Source organism: Condylura cristata, unplaced genomic scaffold, assembly GCF_000260355.1.
Source record: "Condylura cristata isolate star-nosed mole 26May11 unplaced genomic scaffold, ConCri1.0 scaffold00015, whole genome shotgun sequence".
In the NCBI taxonomy this organism is placed as follows: Eukaryota; Metazoa; Chordata; class Mammalia; order Eulipotyphla; family Talpidae; genus Condylura; species Condylura cristata.
The window spans coordinates 23,759,940-23,781,583 of NW_004567116.1; the positions used below are offsets into that span (position 1 = coordinate 23,759,940).

General features: G+C 33.4%; 1 protein-coding gene across 7 annotated transcripts in view; it reads right to left on the reverse strand.

Moving 5' to 3' along the window:
* The window catches only part of GAS2 (growth arrest-specific 2), a 137,372-nt gene that overhangs the window by 66,440 nt on the left and 49,288 nt on the right, over positions 1–21,644 (reverse strand). For all 7 annotated transcript variants that reach the window (XM_012725628.1, XM_012725630.1, XM_012725632.1 and 4 more), the window contains one exon: positions 5,764–5,905. In XM_012725628.1, coding sequence (XP_012581082.1) covers positions 5,764–5,905 — 142 coding nt within the window. The remainder of the gene's footprint in view (positions 1–5,763; positions 5,906–21,644) is intronic.

Here is a 21,644-nt window from a genome sequence, read left to right on the forward strand (position 1 = left end):
AGAGTTACTGAGTTAAAAAATAAAAAATGAAATGCAATGCTTAATAAAATGAGTACTTTAAAAGATCCAGTGTTAAAAAACAAAACAAAAAAAAAACAACCAAAGTCAAAATAAATTGTTCCTGAGAAAGAAAGTAAATGTAAAAAGCCAGAGGTAGATGGGTATCTTGAAATTGTTATTCTACATTAATACTAATAAAGACAATATAGCTTTTTTTTCTCACAAAAATACTCTTAAAGTTCTCAATATAGACAACAAGAAAAATAAGAAATGACATGAAATACTGGAAGACAGAGATAGATTATTTTTCTGATGCAACAGGTGACTTTAATTTATAAAACATAAAACTGTTTAAAATGCCATGCCACACATAGTCCTTTTGTGTGTGTGGCAATATCAAACCGATGTTACAGACTGATTAATACTTTGACTAATGTTCAGTAGAACAAAGGATTTTGAAGATAGACATTTGTGAAGGTGTAAACCTATAACTCCCAAAGAGGCAATGCTATAAACCAACTTTACATCAAAAACATAACTAAAAAATGCTCATCAGAGCCATGCATCAAAAGAAGACGGTGCCACACAGCAAGCACAAACACAGAAAATAAAAATAAAAAGGAAGGAACCACACACATTTGCATGCGAGCACAACAGAGAGCAAACCCTTTTGTTGCTGAGTAGATTCTTTCTCAGAGAAATAGATGAAGAATAGTCACTGGCTTCCAAATCCTATAATCATCCAATAACATAATGATATTGACACAAGTAAAGCAAGCAAAACATTGTGCATTTTGTAAATGTTTCCCAACCTTTTTTTTTCCTACCAGCTAACCAGATAGTATACAAATAAAACAAAAATAAAAAAGCTCAGAGGAAAAAAAATTAATTTTTTAAAATTTCATTGTACTAAAGCATATTAAAATACAAGTCTCCCACACAAGAAGAGTGACTTAGAACAAATTCACATAAGAACATCATCAGTTTTAGGATTTGTAACTTGAAACTTGTTAAGACTGGCAACATATCACAGAATTCTGATCTTGATATAAGTCACAAAAATGAAACATAGCTAAAGATTCAACATTATTTTGGAAAGGAGGCTAACGAGAATAATCTCTGAAAAGTATTTAATTTACTATTAGGAATAATGTTAATTATAAGCTTAATAACTTTTATATTTAACAAATGTTCTCTCGCCAGAGCCATATAAACATGTTTTTTTTCTTTACTGTATAATTAAAAATAACTTATTTTAAAAAAAATTTAAACATCCCTGTTTATATTTTTCATAATATAGGGCTTCCCTTCTCAGATGTGGCCACCATAGCTTTCACACCACCAGGGTGCCCACATCTTCCACCATGTTCCACCATGCTCTCCTTCTCTTGTTCTCTATTCCTCCATCTCCCTCCTGAGTGTCTCAGATCCACCATCTGCTTTCAAGGCTCAGTCTTAGTTTATCTTTATCTGATAGTTTGTTTTCTCTAGATTCTCTACATACAAGAACCCATCCAGTATTTATCTTTCTCTATCTGGCTCATTTCACTTAAAATAATCCCTTCTAGTTCCACCAATGTTGCTACAAATGACATGGATTTATTCTTTTTTATTGCTGAGTAGTATTCCACTGTGTATAGATGTCACATTTTTCTTCATCCACCTGTCTGTTCTGGGTGTTTTTTCATATCTTTATTATTCTAAACATGCTGCTATAAACATAGGAGTGTAGGTTTTCTTTTGAACTGGTGTTTGGTGTTCTTTGGCATACCAAGGACTGGAGTTGTTGGGTCTTAGGTAAATCTATTTTAGTGCTTTGAGGAATCTCCACATTTCTTTAAAATAACATATTTAAAAAATAATTATTGGGGTATATTTTATTTTTAGACTGATAAGTTTCATACTTTTAAACTCAAGAAAACATATTTATCCATTTAATCTAAAACTCAATTGTAAATATTTTTAAGGAGTGAAGCCAAATATTAATCTTAATAAATTAAAGACACTGATTTGAACAGTGGGTAAATGTATAAACACTACATGTACACTCTTCAGGTTAAAATATGCTCTATAGAGACCACAAAAATTTATATCATCTATTCCCAAAACAGTATAAAATATTATCATCATCTGAAATGTCAGATTAATCTTAGTGATGTCAAAAGTCTTTTCATATACAAAGATATAAAACTTTACATCAAGAAATAATTCTCTATGCAACTTGCTGCAAATTGTATCTTAATATAAATATAATTAATTATTCATTTTAAATTACAAGACATACCTGCTTACTGTTGAAAACTTGTTAACAGATAATTGAAGAAGAAAATTATATCACATAACCCACTACCATTTTTTTCAAGTTCTAAATATATCGCTTTATGGTTATTTACTAGGTATTAATATTTGATTTCATGTTCATACTACATCCTAATTTTCCCATATCCCTAAATGTATTTTAGTACCTATCTCTACTTCCCTACTTCTGATTAACTTAGCTATAGAACAACTGCTAGCTAGGATGCCATTATGAAGACATCTGAGGTCTTTAATATGTAATGTAAAATTGCCCTCCAAAGAAAGCATACAATTTCTAATTTTTCAGCAACATATTGCAGATCCTGCTTCCCTCCTACATACTTAACAAATATACATTTTCCTAATCCTTGTAAATGGTTCACAGTTGTATGTGCATTTACCTATTAGGTGTCCAAGTAAAAATGACAAAACTTGGTTTTTATATCTTTATTGGATATTTATAAATACTCTGTGATTAGGCTTTTATAACCTTTGTTATTCTATTTACTCATTTGTGAAAACACTATTCTGGATACTAGAGAGCTTATGACCTAAGAACTGATATTTCACAGAGGTTAAAAAAAAAAAAAAAGACTCTTTAGAACCTCACAGAAAATGAGCTGCCGGGTATAGTCTGTATGTGATTGTATCTTGAAGCCTAGATTATCTTCCAAGAACCAAAAAGACAAGAAGCATAGGAATAAGCTGTGGTTCATACTTCAGAGTCTAGTCCTGCCATAGCTTCCCCTCCCACTGAGATTTCTTGTTATTAGCTGTTGTAGAAAGAGAACAGATTGAATGAGTCATGAATCAAGATTCTCTCACAAATAATTGTACAAAAAAGCCCTACCGCAGAGGGTAGTATATCAGTTGCCACTAAGATAAGAATGCTTTCTGCAGGCAAAGACCTTTGAACAACCAAAGACAGAAGCCTCTTGATACACATTCAGTACAGTGATCTACTTTATCATTCATTCAAACAGATTTTTCCCCTTCATCAGGGCATCTTTTCATTTTATTTGCTGTTCAAAACACTAAGACACAAAGGATGCTCTTCATCTTCTATGCTACTGAAATGAAATCTTGAGGTAGAAAAGCAGAAAAAAAAACCCTTGCCCTAAATTCCCTTTCAATAGTGAAGTGTGAAAAGATAGCAACTGGAGGACACAGGATTATTGTTGCAAGAAAGTCAATTCTGTGAGTGCCCAGCCCAAGGCCATCCGCAGAAGCTCCACTACTTCCTCACCCACAGTGAATAATAAGAAAAATTCAAGGAGAAAGAGTTCCACTTAGGGAAATAGTATTTCTTATTGTTCTTCCGTGGATGATCATTAACATCTCTGGTCACAGCTGCTGCCTTCCTCTGAATAATCCTAAAGTCAATACTGTGATATTGGCTTCCTTCTTCGTCTCCACGGGGTCTGGTACACAGCACTTCATGCCCTACTCTGAGCAGGAGAAATTTCAGATTTATCTTTTCATGAGCATCAAACTAGAAAGTTTTTAACTACATGATTTAGTTTGGCACTGAGAGGATTAACTGCTATGTTTCCATTTTTATAGCCTTATAAACTGGTCTTCTTAAACTTTTTTGAATATGTAGATACATTTCAACTGCAAATTATGGCTTGTTTTAGACATATATGTTAAAGGGAAAAAATCAAAATCAAAGAGATTTAATAAAGTACTTGATTAATTTACTACATATGGATTCTCATGGGCATTTAAAAAAATAAAATCAGGTTTTTTTTCTAAACAAGGTGAAAAACTAGGTCATCTAAAAGCTCTTCTGATGCAATTTTATGTGCTATAGAGTATTTATATACAGGACCATTTTATGTAAGTTGCTCTAGACTTTCTTATTTAAAGATATGATGTGAGCAGTGATTTAAAAATGCAATGTAAGTCATATGCATTTAATACACATTAGGACTTTGAGCTATGTTGATATTTACTCCAGAGAAAATTTGCCATTAAATTGGTTCTTCCTGGATTCCAATTGAAAGTTTTATTAGCTCAAGTAACAAGGTATATAAATACTGCAAAAATTGAGGTAAGATCATACTGGTTCTCATAGCTTCTAACAAATCCATTAGACCAGTATTAGTCACTTAAAAAAGTTAAAGAAAGTTAAAATCTATTTATAATATTACCACTGGAATGAAAGAGAGATATGCAATACACATATATATTCTACTAAATTTGTTTTAACTTTCACATGAGATAAGAAAACTCAAAGCTTATTTATTATATCACTTGCATTTAAGGAGCACTTGTTACATAAAGCATACTATTGTGCAGTTACTCTGGTTCATTTTTCCTTTCAGGTATAAAATATTTTCCTAATTCATGTCATTCTAATCATTGCTAAGAGAATTCCCAGAAATCTGAAAATAGCCATCCCCATAGCGTGCCAACTCTTAGTACAAATACAAATTTCTTTCAGCATATAAAACAGGTAAGACTTTTAGCTGTGTTGTTTCAGCAGGGAATGTTTTGTGACTCCTGGGGGCAAAGTATACTCTGACTCTCTGACTGGAAGCAAGGCAATTTGTATACTTGTTCTCTCTGAAAGATGATTAGCTTACTTTGATGTTAATATTTGGTATTGTGTGATTTTGTAAATTGATTTTTTAAGCTTCAAGTAAAAGAACCAAGGAAGGTTTTTTTTTTTTTTTTCCCCCCTCTTAGATGTTTCCTTTCTTTAGTCAGTTCTATTTCACTAGAATGAAACTAATTCCAATCTCCATATTAGAAACTGCACTAGGTGGGGTCTGTCCAGGAGATCTGTGTTCAACACCAGAAGGTTCAACAGACACTTCCTCCCAAGGAAATACAAAAGCTGACAACACCAGGGCCTAGAAATAGATTTGCCAATATTCAGTGATATATAATTATCCTGAACATATTTATCTGGAGAGTTTAAGCACTAAGGTATCTAGACCGCATTTCATCATCTTCAATTGTCTCAATCTCTTGCTTGCCTAATTTTAACGTTCGTAACTCGCTAAGAATTAGATAGAAAAACTTCATGAATTTCAGCTTTAACTGATGGGAGCTGGTGTCCTCATGTGTTTGTAAAAGGGAAAAGGCACCCGTGTTGTAGACGGTTGGTGCACAGGAGCTGCTCCTCAGCCAGGCTTGAACATGCTGGTATCACAAACCCCATGTTTTCCCATGATCCCCAGTTGTGTATGGTATATATCCTGTTGTTAGCTTGGATGGGATTATGCTACTTATGTTCCTAATGTCTTACATACAATGTAATTGATAATAGAATATGCATTTTTCTACCTTCAAAGACTCAAGTTTACAATGAACCTGCAAGTCTCCAATAGGCTGATTTTTTTAAAAGGTAATCTGTGAAATAACATCATGTACAAAGTTTGTTTTGACAATTATACTGACAAAGAAAAATAATCATTTTAATATGTTATCAGCTAGAATTCTAAAAGGGATACATACCCAAACCTTCTGATTCAAATAAACATGTTTCATCTACCCCTAAATCTCGGCACCAGGATAGGAAATTTGCTGTGTTGTCTCTGGCAAAAAAGGAGCCTGAAGGGGCACTGGCTTTGCAGGGAATCTTCTTCAAGGGCAGATTCTGGAAAAAAAACAAAACAAAACCAATCTCACTCCAATGGAGTATCTGCAAAGTCATCACAGTGACACATTTAAATATTTATTATGCAGCAAAATATTTTGGAATGACCTCATGTGAATACACAGATTTGTGAAGAACCTAAGGAAAGGAGGTAAAATGCAAGTATTACCTTAGTATTAATGGTATTGGTGAAATCTCTGCCTATAAACAGCTATATCCTTGTCTTTTTAGTATTAAGTTGTAAATACATGTAGCCCCTTCCCTGGTTCAGTCTGCCTCTTGTCTGTTTCTATTATAAGTATTACTGTTATTATCTTTCTTCTATTTCATTTAGGTATTCAGGGGAAGCAGAATATACGACCCAAAATATGCTACTCTGGCTTGTGTAAAGGGAGTTGGGGGCCTAAGTTGCAGAAGAACATTTCACACCACTCCCATCTTAACCACCTTTTAAAGGAATTTAGCTAGAAAGCCCTTTCTCCAAACTCTTCTCATAGTTAATGTCAATTAACATGAGCTAAATGTTATACTAGGGAAAACTTAGTAAGATCAGAGTTCAAAGTTGTCTCTGTGGCCCATTGTTTCTGCAAGGTCCAACAGACAACTATTTATCAAACATTTACTCCTCTCTGCCTGTGACCTGTCCTGAGGTGCTGGCCTCCTCTTCTCCTCAGTTCACCATGGCAGGTTTACTCATTTTACCTTCATGTCTTTGGGCAGCTCATGTCATATGTAAATAATTAATTCATTTTTTTCTCCTGTTAATCTGACTTATGTCAGTTTAACAGTTTCAAGCTGAAATAACCTAAAGGGGTAGAGGAAAACTTTTCCTCCAAACAGTAGGCTATCAATATTCCTCATAATATTTCTCACCTCTGAGAGAGGAACGGGATAAGTACTAGTATGCTGTATGTATATATGTTATCTATATGTAAGTGCTTGTGTGTATGTATACATAAAACATATACTTGCATTTTTATGTTCACACATACTTGCATACTCTATGAATATTAAACAAGAAATAAAATGTTAAGAGAAACATAATTGTCTGACATCGCAAGTCTCCATTCCAATATCAAGAAAAGGAAATATTAAAAATCGTTTATCAGTATTATTCTACTTTCTTCCAGACTATTTCCTTTTAACCTATATCTCTCAATCATATACAGCATTATAAACCAATGCTATCTCAACAAAAATGTTTAATTAGAAATATATAATTAAATAAATAAAAAATCATAGGGTACTGCTATATCATATAAAATAAAAATATTTCTGGTTGAAATTCTGCTATCTAACCTAGAAACATAGTGTTTATAGCATCTTTGGTCTTCTGAGATAAGAAAAATACATAGGAAAAGGAACTAGGAAGGTGTGAAACCTGAACAGACTTTTCTATTAACAGTCTCTTATAAAACTTTAGCCAGGAAATCTCCGTTGGCATCATACCAAGTATGACAAAATGTTGTGTGATTTTTTTTTTTTGCCCTTAAGTAGGTATAACCAGTTTCCATGGATGTTCCATGGATTCATGTAATTACAGAATATGATGCTATGTGATATGAAAGACTGGTAATATTTGCTTGGCCTCGGTTATACAGAGTTGGGACATAAAGATCAAGAGGGAACTTTGTGATTTAAGTTCATAGGATGGTTCCTCTGTACACGGTGAATCAGCAAGAATAACTAAATGTTGACTATTGAGCTCATTTACAAAGATAGTTATATAAAACAAGAACCAGTGCATTGACTAAGTCCTGCTAACATCTATTGCCTGAGTTTTTCAAGTCCAGGAATATGATGAAATCACTTTGTCACTGCATCACATAAACTGCATCTGTCTTATCCCAGTCATTGATATATTCAGTGGTGATTGAATTTAATTTGGGGTAATCATAAACAAATATTTTTGTGATACATAAGTATTTTCATAGATAAATATTTCAGGCATATAGAGCTACAAATGCTATGTGGAATTATCTATCTGCAGCACCCTCTTAACCAAGTGGTTAAAAAATGGTTTTCACAAAACTGCTTTCCATATGAATAGCAAAATAATCAAATTATATTTGATAGAGTAACATATCTTTTATAAAATATCAATTAACTTCAACATATTTATATGTTTACTTCAAAAATATATAAAAATATGATAGCAACAGTGCTTAAAAACATATCTACAAGTAGATATGTTGCAGCACTAACTGAAAAAAATAAATATATCAAGAGGGTTGGTGGATTAATATACAGTACACAAATACATTAGAATTTTAGGCAATTATTTTAAAAGAATAAAATATACATGTATCAAATCATAAAGATGTTCATTACATACTCAAATAGAAATAAACAATTTGCTAACATACATACATACATATATATATATATATATATAGCACAATTTCATTTAAAATATATGTGTATATACACTTACACACAATATAGATGGTCATGACAGAATTAATTGCATACAAATATTCTGTATTATAAATATTGTGTAGTATATAATGTCAATTTATGAAGGACATGCATCCCCTCCACACACACACACACACACACACACACACTTCCTGTAGGTAACAACCAAATTAGGTTGCATTAAAAATAAATAATAATAATAATCTGGTGGTGCACCAGATTAAAGCACAGCACTATGAAGCTGGCCACAGCTGCCTCAGCGCAAGTTCAATACCCAGCTGGGGAAGTGATCCACATGGCCCAGGGGACCTCTCCTGTCTCACCCACTGCTCCTCTCAGCCATGTACTTCGTCAATTTGCCTGTTCTGCTCCTCACTCTGACTCTGGGGAACACTCTCACTGTCCTTGCACTTGTACACCAGTTCTGTATAAATAAATAAACCTTAAAAAAAAAAAAACAGCTTGTACACAGTTCACATCAAGTCATTCAGGCTCTTGTATTCATCTATTTCTCTCCATGACATGGGTGCCTAGAATATAATATAGTTCAGCATTTGATTTAGTTCCCTTTTGGGGGGGCATAAAACTAAAATGAAGAATTATATATTATTTTTTCACCTGATCAAACTTGAAAAAAATGGATAGAATGGTATCTTTACTTTTCAACATGTAGTGAACTGAAAGTTCAATACTAATAGTTTAAATAAATCATTCTTCACAAAAGTTTGAGACAAACTACTCCCTTCTGATTACATAGACATTTCAAATATAAAACAGAAGAGATATATAAAAGATGTTGAAATTGCCAAAAACTAATATCATTCCTTTTTCCAGTGGGTATATAGAATGTAGTGTTCAAATATGCAGGCAATGTAGTCAGTCTTTCCATGATGGAATTAATGTTTCCATTCCACTTATATCACTTTGCTACTTTTAGTTTTGCTATATAATTTTCTGTAAAAAAAAAATCTCTCAATAAAATTATTCCATTGAACTGTCATGGTATCAAGTTATCTAAATAGCACTATCATGTGACTTTAGAAAGAATGAAAATATATTTTCTAAGATGAAAAGTATTAAAGTTAAAAATTAGGAAAAAATTCTGTTACCATCAACCTCTCCTGAGAATTTTGCAATAAAACTACATGCCTCAGAGAGAATGAGCTATTACTGAATATAGTAGCAAGTGAACTCAAAATGGACCCTTCCCTCTCAAGATATATCTTATATTTAGGGTAAACTTTGTGGTGTAATGCAATAAGTAAGAAAGAAATAGAAAAAAATAGGTTTCTCACTGTGACATTGTGTATGGCCTTCTCCCTATAGAATCATGTAGAAATCATTCAAATAAGAAGGACAGGAAATGTTGTAAGTATTTAGAAATATCTCAAATGATCTCCATCACATAAAATTATTATGGTCAGGTCAGTTCTACTGTTTGAACTTTTGGCTTAAAAGATGAGACTTACAATAAAAAGTTAATGATATAAATAAGTTGGAAATTTGCAGTAAAATATAACAGCTTTATCCATACATGCTCCCAAACTTGGAAGCAGCTAAGATTCCATTTGCAGGTGAATGGATTAGGTGGGGGACATACAGACAATGGAAAATTATCCAGCACTAAAAAGCAAAAATGAGCTATCGAACCATTAAAAAAAAATGGAATCTTAAATGCATATTACTAAGTGAAATAAGTCTATCTATAAAGACTATAGCATAACTCCAACTAAATGACATTATGGAAAAGGTAAAACTATACAGTACAACAAAGATGGAGAGATGCATAGATGACTCATCAGAAAATTCACCACATAGGGTTGGGGATTGTAGGATCATTCTGTATAATCCTGTAATAGTAAATATATGTCATTATACATTTATCTAATCCTATGGAATGTATAATGCCAAGAGTGGATCTTAATGCACCTATGGACTTTGGGTGCTAATGATGTGTCAGTGTAGGCTTGTTGACTAAAAAGTGTACCACTTCATACTTTCAGTTCCACTGAACGGAAAACTGCTTTAAAAATTGAAGTTTGAGGCCCTCCCGGGTGGCGCAGCAGGTTAAAGCACTGCACTGCAAGCTAGCTGCAGCCACTTCAATGCGAGTTGTATCCCCAGCCTTGGAGGCGACCACATAGCACGGCAGACCTCTCCTGACGGCTCACTGCTCCCCTCAGCAATGTACTTTGTCAGTAGGCCTGTTCTGCTCTCCACTTTGTCTCTGGTGAAACCTCTCACTGCCCCCACACCTCTGGTCTGTACCCCAGTTCTGTATGCATAAATAAATAAATCTTAAAAAAGGAGGGGGGTGGACAGAGACCCCCAACTCATTCAACTTGCATAAACATTTAAAAAAAAATGGAGTTTGAAAAAGTAAATGACTTATAGTTCTTTAAAAAAATCACCAAAAGCTTCATAAAGGAGAAAAACATAGGAAGTTAAAAAACAAGTATATTCTTTCCATTTTTTTATACCGATTGTGTCTAATTATCCAACCATGTGGGAATCATTATCTGAATGCTATGCTACTATAAAAAGCTTCTGTTCTCTCAGCTAATTGTTTACATATCACTAGTCAGTGATTGGCTTCAAGAAATTCCCAAAGTCTAGTCCTAGAATTTAAAACTCAGTTAATTGAGGAAACTATCTTAAAATGTTAAATAGAAATTTAATTTGGTCCAATTCAACCAATCTTAATTAAATCAACTCTATACCAGTTGTAACATGTCAAGTGTGGAGAAAAAGACAAAAATGATGAGACAGGGGTTCCTGTCTAGAGACTCTTAAGAGTCTCTGAAATAGACTTAAAAATTAAAATGTGATAATAGTGATAAGTTTAAGTATTTAAATAATTTAAAATTAATTCTTTGGAAATTTAAGGATGTTCATTTAACTGGGGAGGGACTGAATGGCCATCATATTGGGAAGCCTTACAGAAAAGCAGCCATTTACAGAATGAAAAGCTCTTAAAGCACTAACCAGGACAAAAAGATTAGTATATCCCCTGAGTGGACTATCTGACAGAGATTTAAACAAACAAGGATGTTATCATTGAACAGAGGGTATCACATGTAGAAGAGAAAATGAGCCCATAAATGTAGACTGTGACAGGGTCTTCTAAGTCTAGCAAAATCTGCAAATACTGTAATCTTAATCATGGGTTTTATGCTCAGATGCTCAGAAGTGATCATGCTTATCAAGTAAATGAGTTAAATCTGTTTCAGGGAGATGATAAAGAGCAGCCGGGATTGTGAAGAACTGAAGAGCTCATGCAATGTTCAGGAGAGGCAGTCATCATGTCTGTTTGGTTTGAAATCACTGTTACAAAAACAAATGGAGTCCTAATGTTATATCTTCCCATTTAAAAAAAAAAAAAGTTTAAATATATGGATATTTTAATGCAAAACCCCTTGATTTTGAGCAATGAGAGCTATAGACAAATGCATTTGGTTTCAGTTTTAATGTTACAGTTGAGAAGGGGGAGTCAATAAAAAATCTAACATTTTAAAATAAGAAGTAACCCAAATATATGTATACTCCAGAGAAATGGGCCACTTGTTGTCAGGGATGGGTTAAGGGAATAAAGGAAAAAATAGGTTATTTATGGAGAGTAAAAAACAGTGATTTCATATTCTGCTACTTGCATCTTGAAACATTTCTAGATCACAGTTGGACTAGCAAGTTATAGAAGATTGAGGCTGGAATGGAATGAAAATAAATTTGTGTGCGTGTGTGTGTGAATATGAATGATTTCTCAAAGAGAGAAAGGAGTTTGGCCATTTGGCATGATAATCCTTTAAGTTGTCAATAAATTTAATACTAATCAACTAATTATATTAATAATTAATTAAACATTAATAATTAATATTGATGATGGTTTTAAAAGTGTTTATGAAAATGTTTATAATTTGTCTGTGTCCCTTCTACAAAGACAGACAAGAAAACTATTAAAATTTGTCTTGAATTTTTCATTTCAACAAATGTTTTCCACATTTTAAGGTACAATAAATTACATGTATTTGGCAGCAAATTTTGAGTTCTCAGTCACTAGATTCTAGTATTTTGTTTTGAATTTTTCCTAAAAATTCCAACTTTTATTCTTACCATACATAATACATACTTAGAAACTATTCCAACAATTTATAGGCGAACGGTCTCTCTAGTTCAACCCACTAAGAACTATTGTGGTTAATAATCTCCTGTAGTTCAGTTTAAACTACTTGTGAGTCCCCATCTGTAAAATACTCAATAAAGGGCCCTCCCTTGTGGCACAGCGGGTTGGAGCACTGCACTGCCAAGCTAAGCCAAGCCATGGCTGCTTCAGTGTAGATTCGATCCCCACCCCAGAGGTGATCCACATGGCAGGACAAATCTTTCCTGTCTTTCCCACTGCTCCCCTCAGCAGTGTGATTTATTGACCTCCCTGTTCTGCTCCCCACTCTGCCTCTGGTGAATCCTCTCGCCACCACTGCACCTCTGGCTGTACCCCTTTTCTGTATGCATAAATAAGTAAATCTTAAAAAAATATGTTCAATAAAGAAAAGTTCTTCAGCAGACCAAAATTTGTTTTTATTTTTTAGTAACTTCTCTGAATTGCAGATTCAGAGAATCTGAATAAATGCCCCTATTGACTGATGATATCTCCCTAAATTCTCAGTAAGGTTGAAACATGGGAGTTAAACATTTTGTAATGCAAGAGGAGCTTATACCTTGAAGCTGTGTATCACTGCACTAAGACAGTGACTAAGAATTGTTATGTAATCTATTTAAACTTTTGGAATTACAGTTCATTATTTGTAATAAGTTTTAAGATGAAATGTTTTAGAAAATGGCTAATATCAATCCTAGACAATAGCTTATTTCCAATTATGGTAATTTTTTTTTTTCAAATCTCTGTTACTTTCTGGCCTACTTATAAAAAATGCCGATGAGAGTTGAAAAGTAATTATACCAGCACATCAGTAATTATGGAGTTAATGCACATACCTAAGGGAAAAACTAAAACATGAGTAGGGTGGTATCACTGCAATGTATTTCTCCCCATCATCCTTCAATATTCTTCATTATATTATACATTCACCTCCATTTTCCATACTTTAGGCAGGCTGTACTTTTCATAAGGCAAATTTAATTTTCCAGTGCTTTTAGGTCAAATATAGTGTTCTTGCATAGATGGCTTCACTGGTTTGCATTAGTCTGGCTCTCTTCTGCTGTCAGAATATTGGACCCCCTGTTCTCTTTTAGCCATACTAACTTTGGGCTCCACTGCTCTATACAACCACATACAACTTTTCTCTCTACCCTCTCATACCTATTTGCCTGAATAACTTCCAATTCCAGATGAGAATCACGTATCCCAAAATACCACCCCTCATACTTGCTGATGGTTTAAATCCACATTGTTCCAATGTTCTCAGTGCCGCATTCCTGCACCTGATGAATTGAATGACAAGTCACTCTCTCCAGAGTTTCAATCCATGAGGGATGGAAGAGCATGTGGTTTTGGTTGCTATTTATCCCAGCACCTATTATAATAGCTATCAAAAATTACTTATATAGTATTTGTTGAATATATACAAAAAATAAATAAATAAAAATTAGACCTACATTACCTCCAAAAGGGGACAAAGGAAGGCAGAGAATGTAGTGGTTACAAGCAAACCCACTGGGGCCTTTTGCCTGGGTCTGAGTCCAGGATTTTCACTTATGAATAGTGAGACTTCAGACAAGTAACTCAATTTTAGTCGTGGGATGATATAATAATACCATCTATCATATGGTTGCTGTGAGGGAAGTGTGCATTTACTGGGGAAGTTCCCAACACAATGTCTAGCACACAGTAATACTGAAATATGTGTTTGCTAGAAAACTTATGAAGAGAAGTTTTAAAAAGTGATATAAAGTTCAAACAGGGACTTCAGTGAATCTAGAAGATCTTCCTTAAAAGATACTTTAAACAAGTGGTCAGGGAAGTCCTCAATGAAAACATGACATTGGATAGAGGTTGAAGGGAGTGAAGAACAAGTCAGATACATACCTGAGGCAACAATATAAAAAGGTAGAAAAGTAAATGCAAAGGCCCTGTGGGAGGTGGGACCTGCTTGCTGAGTTCCAAAGAACAGACAGGAAATTGATTTAGCTGCAGCAAAGTGGAATGAGGGGAAAGTCAGAAGAAATGATATCAGATTGGAAACTGAGGAGCAGAGTATGTAACAACTTGTGGGCTGCTGTAAAGATTTTGGCTTATACTACAACTGAAGTTGCCTTTGGAAAAATTTGACCTAGAAACTGACATGCTATTATTTAAGCTTTAAATTACTTAGTAATTTAATCCATGCAAAAAAGCTTATTCTGATTGGCAAAGAATAAATACTTTGTAAATGTTTACTTTAGTGCCTTGTCACAATTCCAAAAAAAAGTTCAGATACTTACTTTTCAATCTTTAAGCAATGTTCAATATAGTAAATATGACAACATGGAATAAATTATAGTTTGGTTCTTCATTTATAGTTTATATGCCTACTTGTATAATTATATATTTGCATATACATTTATTACATAGGTAGAAACATAAAGATTATTCTTTCCTGACTTGTCATTCCACTATACTTGCTTTAAGACTTCTTTGTTCTGAGTTTTATATCTTTATAACTATATTCCTAGGTTGTGATCACCTAGAACCAGAGTTCTTGGTCTGGAAGAAACAGAACCTGAAAAGGGCAAAAAATTATCTTTCATTCTTCTCTAATTGAATATCACCATTCTTGTTATTATGAATGTATTCAAAAACTATAATACCTTGGTCATGAACAGAAATAATAGACATTTATTTTACATTACAAATAGGTGAGATCTGGATTTATTTAGCTTCCTTTCTCCTTTATTTTTACAAATTACTATAATTTATTTTTATAAATTACAGTATTTATTAGAGCCAATGCCAGATTAATAAAATACAAGCAAGTATGTTGTTTACTTTTAATTTTAAATATTACTTTCTTCTTTTTTAAAAATATTTATTTATTCATACAGAACTGTGGTACAAGCCAGAGGTACAGGGGTTGTGAGAGGCTTCACCAGAGACAGAGTAGGGAGCAGAACAGGTAGATTGATGAAGTACATTGCTGAGGGGAGCAGTGGGTGAGACAGGAGAGGTCTGCTGTGCCATGTGGATCACCTCCGGGGTAGGGGATGGAACTCTTACTGAAGTGATTGCAACTAGCTTGCAGTGCTGCATCCTAACCCATTGCAGGGAGGGCCCTAAATACTTCTTTCTAATCATGTGAGAAACGTATGTTACCATTGTTGATTCTCTTTACTTTATGTTAGTAGTGTTGCGGGTTTAAGGTGTTATAAATCATTATGAGAAGGGGGGACATAAGCTCCACCCAGTTGTGAAAGGGACAAAGGACCAAACAAGTATAGATGCTCCACAAGGAAAAATTCTATGACTTAATTGGCTTAATGTCCTTTGTAACATCCAGTAAACATAGACTCTCAAGAGATTTCCTGCATTTATCCAAAATTTAATTTGTTTACCCTCAATGGAAGATTTTGTTCTTCCTTTTCACATTGAAGGTTTAATCCTTCTTAACTATTGTGAATTGAGCAAGGTTTTGGTTTTTGTTATTTTTCACTGGGCTTCAGGATAGAGTTACTACATTATTTATTTCTTATACGAAGCATTGATGCTAGCAAAGCATCCATTAGCAAGCTACCTAAGCTGGTGTGAAATTAGACATGACTAGCCAAGGAATATAAACACATGTACATAGTAGAGAGTTTCATGCATGAGGTGTAATGCATTTTCAAACTGCTAAGTCAAACAATCGAAGGTATTCATGTAGCCAGACCCTAAAAGCTTAAGATACAGTTGACGAGTTCTATATACTCTAAACTCAATTACCTCATCTAGAAAACATTATGCCATCACTCTGTAATATACCACTATAGCATACCTTGGACCACACACATAAATATAGTTAAGTGCGTACATTTTAAATCACTTAGTAACCCTCAGACATTTTTAAATGAAAAATGCAACCCTTTCCCCTAATTTTCATTTACTTAAAAATTGGCTCTTGTTTATAAAATCTGTGAATGTTCTCCTGCTAGAAATGGCATGCATATTTAATATTATTTAAATGTCCTGAATTTCTCCAAAGCATTTAGTAAGAGTTCACTTTAAAATAATTAATTTTCTATTTTCCATATGGGGAGAATGCCTTTTCTTGACATAGTAGTCTGTATACATAGTACTTTGAAACAGCAGTGACCACAATTAGTGCTATCAAATATCATGAAAACAGTTCCCCAGTTACACTTCTTTTACAATCTAGATGTGTGCCTGCCTGCGGCTAAATGCAGGATGTGAGTGTGTAAGGAGAAGAGATGATGTCATTGTGGAAACATTCGATCGGGTTTACATTTATGCTCAGGGGACAATAGTCTGCTGGAGCTGTGAAATTATGTAGATGAAAAGTGTGTGTGTGTAAGTGAATCTCCTACTTCTAATCCAGGAGTTGTTTTACTTGTTTTCATGCTTTCTGGAATTGCAATCAGTATGTTTTATTTTTAGTCTTATGCTTATATGTTTTCAATGTAACCATTATTTAGAATACCAAACAATAGCATACAATTTGAGCTGTTGGAAGGAAAGAACTTCTGAACAGTGTTGAAGAAGAAATCTTTTATAACATACTTGTATAAATTAGCAGCCCCTGAAACTTGAAACATTTCTAGGTTCCTCCCCCCACCCCCACTCTTCTCTAGAATGAAAGGATTCTCAGAAGGAAACAGAGTAAGGCTAGAAATGCCCTGTCTTACTTCTCTTAGCTCAAAGAACTTATCAGAAACAAACTCCAATATGAAGAGAATATTAGATATGGTCTACAAAAAGTAAGAAAGGAGCCAAACATAATAATAGATCATACTTTACTCTTGTAATTTGAATTCTGAAATAGTTCTGACTTGTCATTTTGTTCTTTCTGCACAAAAAAAAAAAAAGCCATCTCAAAAAGAGTGCTTGTCACAAAGGTTAAATTCATGCTTGCGAGTGATTATTTTCAATTTGTCTGAGATCTATAGTTGGCCAAATAACTATAACTATAACTATATATATATATATATGTAAAACTATAATATAGTTTTAGTCTACTTCTGCTTTCATCCACAGATACTTCAACAAGATGTGTAAAGTTAATGTTTTAATATTTTCCCTAAAGAACCTCATTCCTGCTTTTTGGACATGAAATTTCTCTGAACTCAAGAGTGGCAATTTTATGATTCACTGAACATAAAAATAATTTAAATTTTGATTTTGTGTTGATAAAAAGCTTAAAGGATATAGTAAAGTGTGGTTAATCAAAATGATCAAATTTATGTATTGAAATCTACCTGAAAACCATTTGAATAAACCCTTATATAGCTGATTAGGTATTACAATGTATGAGAAGATATTATGCTTTATAAAATTGTTATTATTATCTTTAATTTTGATTTAGGAAACAGTTTAACTACATTCAAATTTTCTTAAAAAATTATGTGGAAGAAAACTTTTCAGTGAATATAGCAGTATGTAAAACGTCATTCTAAATTCAGTCACATAATAAAATATCGTTTTTTATTTCAAATGTGGCTGTTTGAAATTTTTCTTCAAATCATCTGAAAACTTGACCTTGAAAGCTAGGATTTAACACACATATTACATTAATAACCTCTAAAACGTGTGCTCATAAATATCCACAACAGTTAACAGCTCTTATTCTAGCATCAATATCAAATTTGAAAATCACTCTAAGCAGGACTCATCCTAAAATATTTGCAACTAACAAGATATTATCTAATTAAGGTTGGTAAAAATGACTAACTATACTCCATGATCACACAATCAATCTCCTGTCTGAGTTATCCATTGGTTAATAAAAGAGCACAGACTAACTGTACTCCATGATCACACAATCTCCTGTTTGAGTTATCCATTGGTTAATAAAAGAGCACATTTTTGACAGTCAATAGCAGCATTTATTGTTCTTTGTTCTTAAGTATTAGAATTCTCTTTCCCTCCTGCAGTTTTACAGAAACGGTTATTTTTGCCTTGGTTGTTAAATAATGTTTTAGTAGGTGGCTAATTAGGGCCTCTGAGAAGAAACAAATGGTACTATATTCACATTTCCCTCATCAACTGTTTTATTGGACAAAAGGGGCAGGTATTGAGAAAAGATACAAGAAAAAAAAACCCACAAAAAAACCTGATGATTTCATCTTTAAGAACTCTTCAGTGATTGAAAGGCAAACATTTTAATTATGGTAACAATATCTCTTTTCAGGTAAAAAATATCTCAAGACCCTATTATATGAAAGATCTTACAATTACTTTTTTCTAATTCTCAATGATGAGCAACTTCCTAAAACCACTAGTTATCATTAATCTGATCCTAATTTTATTGGAACCAAGGCAAATATTATAAGCAGGCCTGAAAAATTATCTTCAAACTGAGTGAAATATTTAGACTGTATGCTCATTTTTATAATCAGTTTTACTTTCAGGTAGTTCCTTGAACATAAATAATAATACATCACATAAACTCTATAATATCTGCCATTAACTAAACTATCAAAATCCTCCAGAATTCACTTAACTTTTTTAGACCTGCATGGTCTATTCTGGCAATACTTTTAATTCCTCAGAATTTTTTTTTCTTCCCCTCAACCATCCTAAAATCCTCTAGTCCTCTGTTTTCTCCATTCTTTAAAAAGTCAACTTTGTTCTTTGTGTTTATGAGTATTGTAGAGTTTTGAGCTAAGCAAAACCAGCAAAGGGAGGAATTTCAAACTTGTTGATAATAAAATAGTAAGGATTAAAAGTGAGTGATTGCTAAAAAGAAAAAAATAAAATAAAAAACAAACAAACAAAAAAAAAGTGAATGATTGCTAGACCCACTGAATCTAGACCCATCTAAATCTACAAGTAAGTATCTATTTGGGGCCATTCATTCACATCTATATTCAGCTAAAGTATCTCCTAAACATGTGTATGCTAGGCATTATGATTATTTTCTATGCTGCACACCAACATTAGTTCTGTGACATGACTTACAAAAACCATGGACATTTCAACATTGCATAAGAAATCAAATCTTCTATTATGATATTTTGTTTTTTGATATTAAAAAGCAGGACCAGTATGTAAACTAGATGACTTTATAAAACATATACATTCCAGAGAATAGAGAATAAATCCCATCAGACCCAGGGAGAGGACTTTTCCAACTAATGAACTTTATGAGTCCCAAAATAGAGTAACAAAGGAACATCACCGTGTAAAGGATGTCATGCAAATGTGCCCAGCTCACTAACACTGTCTAATGGGGGTTGATCTCTAACTTGGAATACCAGGATGGAGACCTGGTCTCAAGTTTCCATGAAACCATGAAACATGAACTGTTTACCATGAGCTTAGTGCCAGATGATGAATTTGACAGTACTTTTAGTTGTGTTCAGCAGCTCTCTGCCAAGTAGAAGTGTCATATGTGGAATTAGTTAAATTAGGCCTGAAGTCCCAGCTAAATTCCATGAGCACATAATTCACTCCCTTTCACACCCCTACTCTTTTCTTATTCAGTTTACACATTCAGTCTATATCAAGTTTCTTATGACAATAAAATGTTAACATCCTTTTCATAGTACACTACACTATCTGCCAACATTTATCACTTGGGTATGGAATAGCATTGAAGCATATCTGCTTAAGTGTACATAATAGAACAGAAATATTTTCAATAAGAAAAACATTGAGACTTTTTCATTGTCTCTGATGTAGAGAAAGATGAGTGGCCAGATAATCAGAGACTTAAAAAAAAAAATGGTGATGGGGGAATTCAATTTGATACAGAAAAAATAACTGACAATATATTTAAAACAAAGATTTTTACATTCTTTTAAAAATCCTAAAGAATTAAACAGATTATCACCTAACTATAATTTTTTGCCTCTTTCACCTCAGTCACAGGTAGCAAAATAATCCATTAAATAACATCCTGAGGTATAGTTACCTTACACTTCAGAGAACTAGGTATTATTAATGAGTAAACGTACCATAGGCATCTAAGTGACAAGGATGTTCTTTCCCTCAAACAAGGACTGGATTCTACCTTAGATGGTGAATGTTCAGTCCCTCCTAGGAGCATAATGTTAGTATTCTACTAGGTAACAGAACTACTTCTTCTTCTTCTTTCTTTTTCTTTCGTTCTTTTTTCCCCCCCTTTTATGCACTTCAAACCTGATCTAAGCAGTATCCAGGGTTCTCTTAACTCAAATGAGGCGCTAAGCCAGAAAAATTCTGAAGTCTATGGTATACTCTCAGAATATTTGAGACAAATAGAAAGGCATATTAAGAAGAAAAGGTCGAACCCTTCAAAAATAGCTTGTCCCTTGTTGATGCCCTGGTGTTTGAGATAATCTTGTATAATAAGCAAGTCTTGGCTGGTAGGAAAAGAACAGAGCAATATGCAATAAGTAGTTTATTTATAGTTTAACCCTATCTGGACCAGGAAATAATAATTTATACATCATTGTAGCACTGTCTTGATTGTAGATTCCAACTTTGAATGGGGTAACTAAGGTTCAAATTCCATAAAACTAAAAACTTGGATTTGCCTTTCTTTGGTTCTCTCAACCTGAAATAATATTGGAAAACTAAGTTTTGTTTAGATTTTTGTTCTAGTTTTCCTTACTACAGGTACATACACATTTATTTTATTGGTGAATTGATCCTACTATGATAGCTATAACTAACTAAAATCAAATTGTATATTAAGTTGGAGCATACTGGTCTCAAAATTTTATACTAACTGCTACTTAATTCTGTTAAGTCTACTATATAAAAATGTAAACTTATTATATGTATTTAAATTTACTTTCAAATATTAAGAATACTCAAATCATTTTTAACAGACATACTTCACACATACCAGGCATCTCATCTAAATGTGCTTACATAGCTGTAAAATCTCCAAATTACCTACCAATTGGGAAATGTAAAAATATCACTATGAAAATGAGGAAATGTCATTTAAGTTTCTAGGGGAAAAAATATAAAGGGCTTCCTGTGAAATAATTTTGAAGACTCTGGAAAGGGTCAAGTTTGTTGCTGATTTTTTTTTTTTTAAGATTTATTTATGCAGGTGCAGGGACAGTGAGAGGATTCACCAGAGACAGAGGGGGGAACAGAACAGGCAGATCAACGAAGTACACTGCTGAGGAGAGCAGCAGGCAGGTCAGGGGAGTTCTGCCATGCCATGTGGATCACCTCCAG